The following is a 16,504-nucleotide window of genomic DNA, read 5'->3' as shown; positions in this document are numbered from 1 at the left end:
ATGTAAACTAGCCTCAAGCAAACTCTGGTCCAATGCATCTAAAGGCATGCTAATGAAATAAGATAAAATTAAATAATAGTTTTCTCATAGATAAAATAAAACAAATACATTATAATATAAAATAATATAATATAATATAATAAAATATAATATAATATAATATAAAAAAAAGTTCCTTATGGTTAAAATAAAACAAGATAATGTAAAATAAAAAAAATTGATCTCTTATAGAATAAAAATAATATAATAAAATAAAAATATTGGTTCCCTATAGAATTAAAGTAATAATGTAATAAAAAAAAAAAAAATATTGGTTCCTTTTAGATAAAAAATAAATGAAATTAAATAAACTTTTGTGAATCTGAAGACCTCAACACCAGAAGCTGTAAGAAGCCATGCTGATGAGGGATGCAGTATCTGGTTTAGCATCGTCTTGCTGAAATCAGCAAGGCCTTCCCTTGTCTGGAAGAGTTTAGAAATAAAAAATAAATAAAAAAAATAGGTTCCTTATACATAAAATAGAAGATAAAATAAAACAGATGGTTCCTTATTAATAAAAAATAAAATAATAATCTCCTGATATTATACTAATGTTATCTGTAGATCAGCAGTCACCTTTTGTTGCTGCTGTTCCAGCTTTCTACAGCTGTGCTGCTGCATCAGATCCACAATCAGCTCATATTTTCTCTCAGAAGATAAAATGTCTCAGTTTAATCATCTGATATGTTGTTTATCTTCTACTGAGAATCACTGCATTCTGTTTTTATTTACATTATACACAGAGTTCCAACTTTCTGCTACTCTGAGTCTGTGCGTTCAGTGGTTCTCTGACAGTGGGAGGAGATCACCAGCAGTAATGCTCGCTAAGCATAAAGCTGGAGTCAGGACAGGGCCGGCTTAGCTGGAGGATAAGCTGCAGAGGTGGGGCTGTTAGATTGGCTCTGTCAAAATGTTGTGCCTCTTCTTTAAATAAGGTTTAGATGTAGAACAGCTGAACGGTGGGAAAATGTGTGATATGTCAGATCGTGGATGAAAAGAAATCCATGAAATGCTTCATCGTGTCACTTTAATCTACGTCAGAGAGCAACGCAGCAACAAACACACGCTGCAAATTCAGTTTCTGTCTGAATCCTGAATAAAAGACAAATTTAGCTTATTTCACTGCTTCTAAACAAACACACAACAGTTGAGCGTGACTTCTTGCCTTCATGGGGTCGGTGTTGACCAGAGGCTGGTTGTCGATGGCTCCAGGCCTTTGTGCTGCCAGCTGGGAGGGGAGGTGGCCATTGGCTCCAGAAAAACACTGATTGTTGTTGTCTGATACGTTGTGCTGACGTGCAAAACAGCTTTCTGTGGCTGAGGGCGCTACCTGAGGACTCAGAGCTGGTGGGACAGCGACCACAGAGAACACAACACGGTCAGAGAGATGTCTGGTGGAGATTCTCATCATGACACCAGCTAGCAGGAGAAAATAAATGTTACTTCTCTTACAGTCACATCGATCGCATGTAGAAATGAGAAAAGATTTCAGCTCCTAATGGAGCACAGGGGTACACAGCAGGCTCATCAATGGATGAGACCTGTTGCCATGGTAACTTGTGCTGCAGAGCAGTCTGGTCCGGACTGGACCGGGATAACTAACTTATTTACCTCCTGTCCTCTCACACTGTCCATATTATGTAATCAGATAGTACTACAATCTATTTATATTCATTCTAAAATGAATAAATACCTGAATAAAATATTAAAAATAAATACGTAGATGTTTATCTTTTACTTCCACTTACTGCCACGTTTGTCACCGTCCAATCAGATCAGATATTAGACCTTATAGGGTCAAACTTTGTTTATAAGCTAAATAAAAAGATAAGATCAGGTGGAATTTACCGTCCACTGCTCTACACTCCTGTGGGAACATTAAGAGAGGAGCAGAAGTGATCATGGAAAGCCATGTTTCTACCTGATCCCACGTCTCTGCTTCTGTTAAAGGAAAAAGTCTCTGTTCTCCGTACGGATCCATAAGCAGCGTTTAATCTGCTGATGTGCTCCAATTCGGGGCATGTACAGCCCGATTCTGTAACTCTGGACTTGTTTGCCGTCACCGCTGCTGCGCGGAGTCAGACCACACAGGTCCGTCAGGATTAAACAAGTCTAAACTAGTTAAGAGTCGGACTTCCACAGACTACCTCGCCGAACCATCAGAACCTAAAGTTGTAAACAGGGATGTCCAATATGATCAATATCGGTAATATCATCATGCAATATCAGAGATGTTTGATATTATCGACCAATATCATCATGCAACATCATAAATGATCAGTTTTTACTATTAAAATAACATTTACGCAACTTGCACATTATCGAACTCTTCAGCTACGTCTCCTTTCGATCAAAATGACAAAATATAAGAGATGTCACGTACAGTTTTCCACATATTTTTGTTTGTTTGGCACAACTCGCTCCAAAAATATCAGTATCGGTTGATATCGGTGCTGGAAATTAAGAGTTGGATCTACCAGAATATCAGATATTAGGGGTGGGAGAATCGGATCAAACCCAGATTTTTTGCTTCACAATTTTAAAATAAATTTTTTTTGTTTATAATTATATTATATATTATATTATAAATTTATTATAAATTTTTGTCATTTTTATTGTTTTCATTGTTCTCTTTACTTGTCTTCTTGGGCGTTACAGTAGCATAATGATGGTCTGGCTGCTGTGTTGTTTTTTTCCGAAATGAAATCAAGAAATATGACAAGTTTTATACATTTTTATTTGTTTTTAATCAACAAAAATCCGTAATATCGAAGAATTGTGAGAATTGCAATTTCAATCAAATCGGGACCCAAAAATCGAATCGGACAAAAACGTATCGTCACAGCCCGATCAGATATTGGTAAAAATAACAACAAAAAAAACCAACGTCACAGTGATCAGAGAACTGATTGGATGACTTGGAGGTAAAGAAAAGATGTATTTATTAAATAAACCACTAGACAACTGACCCGACTCGTAAGCTCTTCTTCTCTGTGGTTTTTTATTAGACTGAAATCATTCCATCCATTTTCTGGCAGCAAAAAGATTATTTCTCCTTGTTTTCATCACACTGTCACTGTTTCTACCATGTTCTAGTTATTATTTTTCCTGTTGGGACTTCTACTGTTAATTATCAGTGATTTAAAACCATGTAAATTCTGCAGAGCTGATGTTACTTGAACCAGTAAGACTGACCAGTTTCTGTAGCCTCTGAGGCGCTGGACACAGCATCGGGTGACCTCTCCTCCAAAGGGCTGATGGGGCCAGCGGTCCCCAGTCCTCCCAGCCTGTCAGGTGGTGCGGGCTCCACGGTGGCTGTGGCCATCGGCGTCCTGAAGGAGCTGAGGATGGACGGCTGTTCCACCACGATGCCCTTATGCTCCTGAACAGGTAGACAACAGGCACTGCCGGTCATTTTTAAGAGATAGCTGAGGTTAATGTGGTCACCTACTGCGACCTACGACTATAAAGCCCTTTTCACACATACATGTGTGTGTTTCTTTGTACCATCGAGCTTGTTTACTTGGTCATCAGCATGATGGCGGGGGTAATCAGATCTAATGCATCGGCTACGGTTACACAATGTTTTTTAATTTGGAATGAAATAATTCGGAATAAACATATTTTCCTACAAGTTTACATGGAAATAATAATTCCGAATGAACATGAAACACGTCTTACTTAATTCCTCTTTAGAGCGGCGGGTTGGGAAGGGTTCTGATTGGACAGAAGGTGACGTGACGTATGACGTATACCGGAAATAAACAAAGTTGTCTCCCTGCTTCTCGTCTTTTCAGTCGTAACTTGTAAAAACTACATAATTAGAACCAGTTTTGCCGCTATTTTTATTATAAATGTGAAGTAGCAGCTCAACACCAGCATACTACTTCACTTTGTGCAGCAACTGAGAAGGAGAAGAAAGATAGACCACCGAACACGGGAGGCAAAACAACGCGCGTCATCGGGACAAGGTAACGAGTAGGGGTGGGAAAATCTAATTGAAAATTGGGATTTTTTTGCTTCACAAATTTAAAATTAATTTTTTTTTGTTAAAAAATTTTTTTTTTTAATGATGGTCTGGCTACTATGTTGTTTTTTCCTCACTGAAATGAAGAAAAATGACGTGCAAAAAAGTTTTATACATTTTTTTTTTTTTAATCTACAAAAAACAGCAACATCGGAGAATTGTGAGAATCGTAATTTAAATCAAATTGGAATCCAAAAAATCGGAATTGAATCAGGACAAAAGCGTATCGTCATACCCCTAGTAACGAGCATGCTCAGAACGACCGGAATTAACTTAGAGCGGAATGAAGGTTTACATGACAGAGGAATTAAATAGTTCGGAATTAAAATGTGAATAAACCAGACACTTACATCGGAATTAAGTTTAATTCCGAATAGAAATTAGCATTAGGAATGAAGTGTTTACATGGTCATTTTTCATCAGTTTAAAGCGGAACTAACAGGAATTAAACAGGAATTAAAACTCTGTTGTAAACGTAGCTTGTCCAGAGTGCATCCACAGATATAACGTCCAGTTATAACCTCAGTCTTTACCGAACATGGTGTGTCTGCAGTTTTAGAGCTAGCTGCTGACAGGGGAGCTAATACGCGGCTAAACACTTGACCTGTAAGTGTTGCTCTTGGATTGTATCTGATCTGCTGCACGCAGTCGTGGTTTCCTGTGTTCAGCTCACAGTCTGACGCCTCCATCTTAACAACGACATACGTTAAAAACAAGTGATTTGTTGTTACATGAGTGCTTACATGCAGGTGTATTTGTATCCAGCTGCACCTCTGATGTGTATATTTACATTTTGTACATCTTTTAAAAAGGTATTTATGAAAACAGACAGACGCTACGATTGTGTTGCTCATGCACAAATGTTAAAAACTAAATAAATCTGCTCCACATGCAACAGACTACTGCCATGTAAAACACTGATTATCCTTTCTCAGATAAAGATGAGAAATCAGATTAACGCACCAACATTTCTCCCCAACACTCCACTGTCTCTGAGCAAGAAGGCCCGTATTGATTTAGTTTTTACATTATATGTGAAGTAAACTGCACCGTTCCAGTTTTTCCATCGTCTTCCGTTAAAAAGACAAATAATGTGAACTCACTGTGAGCAGAACTAAGACAACCAGGATGGATTTTAACTTCAGCCTTCGTCCAGCAGCTCATTAGCTGCCACATTAGCAGCTAAAGACCCATAAATTAATGCTGGACGCAGAAGACGGACACGCAGACGCATGGACAGATTTGGTCACGTATGACATTTTTTCCATTTTCAAGGAGCTCAGCTATCCATCACTTTACACAGCAAACAGAAACGGAGCAACACCACCAGAAACCAGCGGCAGTGTTGAGTTGTACAGCACAACCAGAAAATAGGTGACCACAGAAGAAGAGTTAAGCAATTTTTGTTGTTTTCTTCTTCTGGTACTTTCAAAAGGTTGTAAACAACTTAATAGCAGTGAATAATTACAACAAGACGTGTCTCTGTGGGCTCAGCAAAAACCAAATGTCATGAAAAAGTTTTTTATGGCTCAGTTGAGTACTACTCAAATTGAGTTTTACGTCGTTACATGCAGGAAAAAAAACACAAAAAACAGAGATTTGGTGTGCATGTGAAGCACATCAGTGATCTGGTAAGAAACAGGTAAATGCAGCAGTCCAGACTAAATCAGGCTTCTGGTCACATGCTGTGGCTTAGTGCAGCCTTAGTGTGTGAGATGTAGCCGTTTGCACCGCTGCAATACTTTTAAACACAATGCAGGATGTTCATTTGGTGTGAAGTTAAACAGCTCCGCTACGTCTGGCAGAGTTTTAGTGGTTATGAAGGAAAAGGGAACTTAGAACCATAAACACAGTTATTCAGCTTGCAGAGAGTTTATTCAGACACTGCAGGTTTAAAATCTCCATATTTCAGCCTTTTATTGGGGTTTTACTTACATATTTGACGTAGTCTTTCCACTGCTGCCACCAGAGCATGGAGATGAGGAACCAGTTCTGCCCCTGCTGCAGCCCATGTCTGCTCTCCCTCTCTAACCAACCTCTGCACACACACACACACACACACACACACACACACACACACACACACACACACACACACACACACACACACATACACATACACATCAACAAAGTCAAGCCTCCAAGGAGAAAAAACCATTAGCTGAAAGCAAAGCTCATGTAGGTACCTGATGATTTGCCCTTCCTCCTCTGGAGTGGCAGGTCTGAGCCCGAGGACTATGTGGCAGACCTGGACCACGTTAAAAACACGGTGATGTACAAACACTGTTTTAAGTCTCAACAGAGGTGGTTTAATCACAGCCTGCAGGCGTACTAACCTGGAAGAGCAGGTTCAAGAATTCATTGGCTAAAGCGCTCTTCACGCTCCAGATCTGGTAGTCCTCAAGCGTCAGGTGGCCCAACTAATGGAGGCAAAAGCAAAAGATCAGCAGATGCACTTTCCCAAAATAAACACGGCTGGTAAATGTAGGAAAGAAGCGAGGAAACTACTCCTGTCCAGATGGAGTACGGAAATATGCTAAAGGAAAGGAGGTCTGGGTACGGTCACAATGCGAGGCAGGCAGGCTTTAAATCCAACAGCTACATCTCTGTACAAGTATCATGACGTACTAGGATTAATTTGCATGTAGAAACATCTTCCAGGAGACGTGTGATTGCTCCTGCACAGATGGATTTAACATGACCGAGTTCGCCTGTGATGTGATGAGCTTGCAGCCGCCCATCTCCTGCCATGGAAGAGTTTTTTACGCTAACTGGTAGAAACACCAGATAAAAAAGTTGCTGCACCTTAAAGACTGAATGATTGTGTAACGAGTCTCTAGGCTGCGAGGGTCTCGTTGGGTTTCTGCTTGATTTATTTCTCTGCAACGACAAACTGTTTAAACCGTCTTCGCTAGGTGGTTTTCAGCCAGTGAAAACAACACAGCAGGAATCTGTGTCAGCATCTTTAAACTCATCTCCAGCTCTTCTTCTGTGGTGGATCTTTTCTTTTGTGATGCCATTTTATCCAGAAGTAGATAAAAAGTGAATAAACCTGTTTATTACTATCTAAATTAGCATAGTTGGTGTCAGCTAAGTCTTTCTGCAAATTATTTAAATAAGAAAAACCATCCAGAATACTGCAAGTGTCTGTTTACTTTAGTGTCTTCTGTAAGACAAAGTCTACATGGTTCTAAACCAATGTGGAAAAAATTAGCAAAAGCAAGACAAAGTGTTTCATTTAAGCTGAAAATATATTCACATATTCGGTGTTAAATTTTTTATCTGAATGTTAGTGGCCTGAAGGTTAAATAAGACAGTGGACCAGAAGAGAGTTGTTAAGCCTTGACTGTAGATCTGTCCTACAACTGTTTTCCCATCATGCCTGCTGCCAATCCTTAAGAAATTCTTACACTTAAAAATGTGTAGTTCTTTTACACAATATGTAGGGATGAGAAAATCGAATAGAAAAATTGAAAATCTGGATCTTTTGTTTCACAAAAATTGTTTAAAATCTTTTTTTTTTTTTGTTAAAAATTGATTTTTTTTTTTTTTACAATTAAATTAGAATAATCCACAATAAAATTTTTGTCATTTTTATTGGTTTTACTGATCTAATACTTGTCTTCTTGGGCATTAAAGCTGCAGAATGATGGTCTGGCTGCTGTGTTGTTTTCTCCAAACTGAGGTCAAGAAAAATTATGAGCAAAAAACTTTTTTAATAATTTTTTTGCTTTTAATCTTCGGCACCCGAAAAATATTCGGAATTAAATCGGGAGAAAAGCATATTGTTACAGCCCTACTAATATGCCCAACAACTTACTACCTTCAGTATCCGGGACATCCCCATCTGACTTTGTTGTCTCTTTTTACACACTTTGGCATGTTATTCTGTCCTACTGATGAAAAGTGCTCCCTTACATCGCCGCTAGATCACCCTGAAACCATCACATCACCATGCTTCTCACTAATCCATGACAAATTCATCTTAGTTTTCACCACTTAAAAAGTAACAGGTTTTTGACTAATTTCAGTAACATCTTTAGCTTCTTTGCATTATACATCAGTAATTTCACATTATCGCATTCACACTTGCTGTTATGAAATACAAGCACCATTCTAGTTTGTGTTTACAGACAAGGTTTATCTGTTCATTTAGTCTTTGGTTATTTTTAAGTTGCATTCCCATCAGAATAGTCCGCTAAACTCGGTCCGATTGACGACTCGGTCCGACTGGGGACTCGGCTCAGCTGTAGGGGGGTGTATCCATGCGGACTGAGATCGTGTTCATGCTGCACTTTGGTCAAACCAGCCAAACCATTAAAATAATATCTCCCCATTCCCACCAGAGGTGGCGCTGCACTAGTATTTAGCAGAAGAGAGGACCAGACCGGCGTGAAGAAGAAAACTCTGTTTCCTCCACCTGCCAGTTAAACATGGAGACCAAACTATGGCTGTTTTGGGTTTTTATTGCAACAATGGACGCAGTATGAACACCAGACGAGGCAGAGGACCCTTAACGCCGTCGCTATGGATTTACCCACAATGCACACATGCAGGATGGGACTTTTTTTTTGTAGTCTGCCTCCTGTATTTGGTCCACTTCAAGCAGGCCGAGACCTGCGTTTGTAGGCGGACCGAGTTGCTTCTTTGGTCAGACTTTGTTTGGGCCGTTCACATTTCCCTAAACGAAGCGACTTTCTGAACAAACGGACTCGGATTTGACTCAAAAAGGTTGATGGTGTCCTTAATGAGCTTTTAGCTGAGATTCTGGACTCTGAGTGGACACCATATCTCTATAGTTACATAACAGAGCTGACGTTACACCATGTGGAACTGGAAGGTAAGTGTTGTTCCTCACCTTGGTCGTATCGTGCATCTTTAGGATTCCCTCTACTATCTCTGATACGCTACTGTGCAGCTCCTGCGAGGATAAAGCACGTCAGCGGGAAAGAAAAGACACGTTCAGCACACCAGCCTCTGCACCGGAGAGTCCTTCATGTGAGTTTACTTACGGGGAGTGTGTCTGTGCGATTGTCCTTCCACACCTCCAGCAAGGCCACAACCATTTCATGCAGTTCATCTCGAGACAGAACCCCATCACGGTCCACATCAAACACTTTGAAGCAAACTGAAAGCAAAACGGAGTGAAATGAGAAAATGGCTGCGAGGCGTCACGCCTGTACACTTCCAATGTAAATGTCATTTCAAGCACGAATGAAAATCGTCGTAACAACAACGTTTATGGCTGCACAACCCCAATCATCACTTCCCAATAACTATTTACACAGTTTGATTTGATTTTCAGCTCCAGATCACAGCCACAGAGGAGAGGAACTCTGTGCTTCTCATGATAAGAGGACCCGGTAGGATCATCTGAATCCACTCAAATATTACCACTTAAAGCCGAAACATGGCTTACATTTCTGCCTTTCAGCAATGGGCCCTCGACAGCACGCAGACAACCCACAGGAGATCTCTTTAAAGTCGATGTGATTGTCTCGATTTTCATCAAAGGCGTGAAACAAGCCTGTAAGACCAGATAAACAACAAAGATTCGATGATAACAAAGAGCAAGGCCTTAAAGAGTGACGTCGTTCTGACTCATTAGTATTTACATGAAGTCTAAACCAACTGTTGTGTGTTTGTGGAAACACGGCCTTACCTTCACTTAGCGAGGCGTGGATGGGAGGAGAGACCAGCGGGACAAAGGTTTCCAAGTCAAAGCGACCTGTTCTGGACTGAGCTTTCAGCAGCCAGTAACGCTTCTCCAAGTCTATAATATCAGACTCCTCCACTGCAACAGGAGGAAAAGTAAAGGTTTATCTCCAGTTCATTTCAGCTCCAAACACTCAGAGATTTCCTAAAGAAATGCGTCAGGAGAGAAGAGATTCTAAAACGGATGCTTATGGAAATGTCCAATGGAAACATTTCGGAAAATTTGTGATTAAATACAGCTGATTGTTATATATCTTTCATTGTAAACTGATCCTGTTTTATGATATTTTAGCTAAAAGTGGGCAAAAACACTGCAACTGGGGCAATCTGGGCATAATCATGGAAATATGCTATATGCTTTATATTAGCAAATTATTGGGAGTAAATCTTAAAACTACAGCAATGATTGGTCAATTTCTGTGATTAATCCTTATTTAATCACGTGATACAGTGGAATTACAGTAAAGTCATCGTGGTTACATCCATGTCACCACTCATCAGGGTGAGCAGGTAAATATCTGGGACATGCAATGACTAACACTTTTCTTTGTCCAATCAAATCCCTGTAAGAAACAGAAAATAGTGATTTTGGATGGAAACATCTCTCAAAGGACTCTGGGAAATGGAGTTTTTCCAGTAAGTTTGGTGTCATCCTGTTGGATAAAAGTTTTGGAGGCCAGACAGAAAAGTTCAGATGGAATTCATGATGACATTTTTCAGACAGGAAGCAGAATTTTGCCGCTCCTGCTTGTGGTTCAAGTGAATCTTGGTTTGAGATGATGAAACTTACAGTTTTATGCTTTAGTAGAGATACTGTCTGTCAAGATGTGAACAGATGAATCTATAATTTTTGTTTACATCTTTTTACAGATGTTTACTTATTTTTCTAATTGTTTATCCTCAAATATGTTTAGTGGTGATAAAAATGTTTTAAATGACATTTTGGCTGAGATACAGGAGTTTCGGTGGACACCACACGTCTGCATTTACACGACAGACCACATGTTACACCCTGTGAAACCAGATGTTAAGCCCCAGAAATGGGGTTATGAGGTTAAAGAGACATCAAATATATTTTTACATCTTCAAAAACAGTATTTTCCATCTTACTTTTTAAAATTTGCACCTGGATCTCTTTCAAAAATTTTGTATAGTTTTTTTTGTTTTTCAATCTAGATTTGTTAATTATGTATTTTTATTACAATATTGTCACTTTGTGTAGTTTTTGTCTTATTCTAAAATACTGCTACAAATACTGATCCCAGACTGGGAGAGTTTGAAGTACATTTGAATCTAAATTTGCTAATTCTGTGTTTAAACTTATTAACTAATGAACTGGGGTCATAATGTTAATGGGGGCTCGTCCGGGAAAGTTGCTTAATCCAATGAATGTTTGAGGACAGCAGATTATGAATTCTCTCAAGAGTATTTTTGGTTATTGTGCAGCACAGTTTGATCTTGAGTCCCTCTGTTGATCAGTTGGATCAATATTGTAAACAATACTGTATGACTTGGCTCAGGCTGTATCCCACTTCTCCATCTCTTATGCCAGGCCTCAGTACCTTCAGTCCTCAGGAGTCCCTGTCCTGCAGATTTTACATGTTCCTCTTCTGCAACACACCTGATTAAAGAACTGTACCAACTTATTGTCAAGCTCTGCAGCACATCAATGAACCATTAATCTGGTTCAAGTGTGTTGCAGCTGGGAAACGTTTAAAACCATTGGAGACTTGCCCTTGAGGACCACAGCTACTCATCCCCATCTTCTCCTAAACTATTTTAAGGAAAAAGTATCTGGAGGAGTTAAAGATTATGTTCTTCTCACAGTCTGAGGTTGAAGTTCCTAATGTGTCTGCTACATTCCCGTCCACTAATAGGAGGGCTGCCATAAGTCTGGATGATAACATTTATGGCAACACACAGATATTTCCAATAAAGACACTGTCAAAGAACTTTATGATCAACTAAGGAGAATTTGAGAATGATAAAAATAAAGAAAACTAAAAGGTTAATTCATAAACTGTAGATGTGCAGGTAAGGGCGTAGGCTTGATTGTGACATTGGCAAGAACATAGAAGTGGCTGACAGGGGCCTTGGCTTTTACACCTATGATATATGCTCATTTCTAATATCTCAGAGTATTTCAGAATGAACAGAAGATGTAAAGAAGCACAAATGTCATCATCCCAAATATTCAATTCAAGGTTTGTTTTCTCTGACCTCAATACAGAGTTATCCTAATTATTTTTGTGACATGGTGATTGAAAGACATAAAGGACTTTGAACAACTATAAATATGATGTTTGGGAATAATTAACAGCTGTAGGAGGTGATGCAGCTGTGTTGAGGTAACTGAAGGTGGAACATAATAAAAATTGCAGAATTTTCTTGTCACCTTACAATCTTTTGCATCTTATAATGTATAAAGGCTTTGAAATTTTGCTTCAGTAAATAAACACCTCCAGAAAACCATGACTCAATATGTGGATATTATCTATGCAAGATTTCCTGGCGATTTGGTGAAACAACAGTTATAGAGGCCAAAGAGATGGCGAGCCGGCTTTCAGTTTGGCACAGTTTGGAACCCTTAGTTTAATTTCCTGTCCTTACAAAGTTTGCCTTTGAATATATATGGTGTATACTACGCTGGATGGGTGCATAAGGCGCTCTGCAGGTGAACAGGAGTTTAATACTTCGGTGTCTAAATATGCAAAGTTGTAACTTTGGCTATGATTGGCTGATCGGTATGACCAACCCCTCATTCTAATAGTAAGATACAGTACTATTGCGCTGATGTCATTATGTTTAAATCAATCTGACCAATCATCAACAGTACATAGAAATAGAAATGTTTGTCATACAGAATGACTGACACGTGCCGTTGTCCAATCAGACTGATTTAACCAGGCAGAAAATTGTGATTTTGAATGGGTAACTGGCCCCAATGCACACTGGGAAACAGAGTTGTTTTATGAAATACAGTTTTATTCCCATGGATATACGTTTTGAAGGCAACATGGAAAAGGTAAGACAGAATTTGTGTTGAAGTTTTTCATCTTTCGACCTTATTTTGCTTCTGGTTTGGTGAATCTTGGTCATAGCGAGATGAATCTGAGCAATGTTTCCTTTCAGTAGAAGCATCAACTGTCCGTGTTGGGTAGACAAGAGGTTTTTTTTTTTTTTTTATTTACATCTTTTAGGAGACTTTGCTGACCTGCTCATTTAATTGCTTGTCATTATAAATGTGTTTGGCGTTGATATAAATAGTTTTAATGAATTTTTAGTAGAGACTCCAGAGTTTCAGAAGGCACCACATGTCCATAGATGCATAACAGATGTGACATCCTGCCCTGTCATATCGCATGTCAAACCACAAAAATGGGGTTAAGAGGTGGTAAACATACATCAAATATATTTTTATAACTGAAAACCCATTTTTTTCCATCTTGTTTTTCAAATTTGCACCAAGATATTAATAAATTGTATAAATATAAATATATATGCCAAACAGATCTGACGTCACACCTGAGAAACCAGAAGTCCTCCAGCCCCGGCGCCTTTGGGGTGAAAGTGGTTAATGCAGAAAAGTCTTATGTCTGTTTTTATCTTTTTAACAATGAAGGATCCAACATGATGAACGCCAGATGCTTCGTCACCAGCAGCTGCAGGATAACTTTCCCTGGTGTCAGTAACAAACCACAGATGGAAAAGTAGCAAATTGGAGCCTCCATTTCTGGTGCTGTGAATATGCTTAAGAGGGCAGCTGTGACAATAAACTCTCATGTGCTGCACTTTAATCACCAGCATTCAGGTCAGGCACCGGTTGCAATCCTACTGGAAACATCTCTCAGTGAAATGCTGACCTCAGCCGCCAGAAAAACACGTGTTTACTCTTTATATAAGAGCACCTGGTGAGAAGCAGTGACACATGCCAGCCATCAAGAGTCGCGGAGGACTTATGTAAAGACCGCTAACAGGTATGGTGTTTGACTCCTCTTGTGATGAATTGATAAGGATCAGATAAATATAGCATACTGTATGAGGCTTTACCAGGGTCAGTGAACCAGTCTCCCCCTTTCAACATGCTAATCCACAGCTTAATGTAATAGGATTCAGCAGTGAGACAGCTAGCTACTGGCTTGAAACCAATACAATTGACATGTGTCAAAACACAGACATGCAATCAAATGGCAAAAGCTGGACGGTGGCTGGATAAATTACTGGCCACCAGTTCCAGGGTCTAGAACCAACTGGGAAGTACTCCATCACTGTAACTGTTTAGCGTGACGGTTCCTGCTGACTCTGATGTATTAACTTAAACAAACTAAAAGGAGCCATTGAGAACAAATCAATGCTAAGGGCAGCAGACAGAAATGGCACAGAGGAAAATAAGACAGGACTGATAAATTATTGAAGGTTATGGACTGGAGGAGACTCATTGCAAACTCAACAGAAACAAAGGAGGAGCTCTTCCTCCTCATAATGAAGCACACAAGCAGAAAACATCAAGGACCAACCACCAGGATGAAAACACAGCATTTCTGTTACACATCTGTGATCAATGCTGAGAATCACGATAAATCATTGTGTTTGTCACTCTGGCATCTGGAGATCAATAAAACTCATCATCTCTACAACGGATCCCCCATCCATACATTTCCCATCCGTCTCAGGGCCATTCCTCCTTTCCACATCAATCTTTGTGATGACGCCAGACCTTCCAGTTCAGCTTTGGTGGCTTCAGATACGGAGCCTACACACCTGAACTTGTCTAAGATGGAACAAGTATTACAGGCTGTTTGACTGTTGACCCACAGTTTAGTAAACAACAACAACAGCTTATACAAAGCACACAACTAGAAGGTGGAAGTTTCACGTAGCTAACGCCAGAAACATGAAGCCAGGCTAAGCTAAAGCGGATTCCCTGCAGGTCTGATACCCACCTAGAGGTGCAACTCTCTCAGAGTGGCAGCAAAGATACCATACCATTATCCAGAGAACATCCTTAGAGAGGTGCTGCCACAACCTTCATGTAGCATAGTAAACCCCCTGCAACAAAGCAGGGGCTACGCCATGCTGACCACTGCGCTGATATCCCGACGACAACCCTGTCAGAAGACGGCGAGCTAGCAGCTGATTCACCGTGTTAAGCTCCGTCATGAGTCAAGCTTTACCTTCTTGTTCTAGAAAGAGTCATGAACCAGGAGTGTGTCAGTCACTCTCTCCAACACGCATGCACGCACACACATATGTAAACACACACTCACATGCAGAGACACAAAGTTAAGAGGATGAACCAGTCAGGCAGATTAAAGACAACTTCCAGGTTCGCTGGACAGGACAGGTTCTTTCCAGCCTCTGCTGCTAATTAGCAAAATAAAGCCTGCCTATATTTACTTGGCCTGAAACTCAACACAAAACGTCAAATTATATGATTGTTGTTTTCATCAAGTGGTCTCATAATTAGAGACAATAAAAAAAATCTAAAAGGAAAAAAAAAGTATTGGCTGGTAATCATTCATGTAACAGCTTTTATCAGACATGAGAAAGTCGCAGAAACTCCTGGATTTTGTTTGTAAATATAAACCCTGATGTATAAAGTGTCTTCTTACAAAAACTATTACAAAAACATGTAAATAAAACCAGAATTTAATGATTTATTCGTCCTATCAATCATCTTTTCTTCCCAGTAGAAGATAAACATCATGTCAGGCGATGAAACTGAGACGTTTTATCATCTGAGAAAAATATGAATCTGATGCAGAAACACGCCTGGAAACAGCTGGAACAGAAGCAAAATAAGGTGACCACTCATCAGAATATCAGAAGATATCAGAAGATTTATAAAATCTGAAGGAACCTCTGTATGCTGGGGACAAGGCTGGATGCTGGTGATGTTCTGCATCAAAACCAGACAAAATTCTCTCCTGGAAACCAGTGAATGGACTGGAAGATTCCAGTAATCAGTCTGTGAACACAGTTCACCCTGAAATCAATGTTTTTAAATGATATTTTACACAGTGCTCTAACTGATTTAAAGCTGCATATGCAATCCCTGGAGCTGCACATAAATCAATACTTATTACATCAGCACCAAAAGGAAGAGTCCGGACGACACTGGGATGATCTTTCCAGCATTAATACTTCTAACAAATATACTACCTGAATACTGAAACCTTAAATACTGAATAAAAACTACGTTAAAGATGAATTTTCAGAAGTCATACCCATTAAATAATATGTGGCATTTTCTGAGATATCTGCTTTACACAACAAAGTCGGAAGTGGGAGGAGGATGTCCCCGGGGGAACTATCTGCTGCAGATCACGAGCATAATGCACAATGAAGCACACATATATGTGATAAGCTTCTATCTATGCGGAGGTCAGAGAAAACATTTTTAATAAATAATCGAATGTGAGAACAACCATTTTTGAGATAGGCCAAACGTTTAACAAACTAAATCTTCAGAGTATACGGGAGGAATCTATTAGGATGTACTGGGTCAGAAAATGTTGTAAAAAAACATTTTTCTTCCGTGTTTTATCCATTTTAGGAAGAAACCTCCATGTTTGTGAACTACATTTGTCTCTAAAGGCTGTCTTAAGTTTCCCTTCATCACAAAACCAGGCTCCATTTTCTTCTAACGGTTCTCCAGCGTCTGATCACAGACAGCTGCTGTTGCTGTGATGAGCCTTTTAGCCTTCTGACCGGCTGCTGGAA

General features: G+C 39.5%; 1 protein-coding gene across 3 annotated transcripts in view; it reads right to left on the bottom strand.

The window, feature by feature from the left end:
- The window catches only part of usp32 (ubiquitin specific peptidase 32), a 78,107-nt gene that overhangs the window by 29,648 nt on the left and 31,955 nt on the right, over nt 1-16,504 (bottom strand). For all 3 annotated transcript variants that reach the window (XM_079246795.1, XM_079246796.1, XM_079246797.1), the window contains exons 6-14: nt 9,729-9,860; nt 9,486-9,593; nt 9,079-9,194; nt 8,925-8,987; nt 6,403-6,486; nt 6,253-6,314; nt 6,002-6,104; nt 3,235-3,421; nt 1,205-1,383 (exon numbers count right to left, since the gene is read on the bottom strand). In XM_079246795.1, coding sequence (XP_079102921.1) covers nt 1,205-1,383; nt 3,235-3,421; nt 6,002-6,104; nt 6,253-6,314; nt 6,403-6,486; nt 8,925-8,987; nt 9,079-9,194; nt 9,486-9,593; nt 9,729-9,860 — 1,034 coding nt within the window. The remainder of the gene's footprint in view (nt 1-1,204; nt 1,384-3,234; nt 3,422-6,001; nt 6,105-6,252; nt 6,315-6,402; nt 6,487-8,924; nt 8,988-9,078; nt 9,195-9,485; nt 9,594-9,728; nt 9,861-16,504) is intronic.

Source organism: Telmatherina bonti, assembly GCF_933228915.1.
Source record: "Telmatherina bonti genome assembly, chromosome: 9".
NCBI classification, from domain to species: domain Eukaryota; kingdom Metazoa; phylum Chordata; class Actinopteri; order Atheriniformes; family Telmatherinidae; genus Telmatherina; species Telmatherina bonti.
This window is presented reverse-complemented; position numbering and strand designations above follow the sequence as displayed.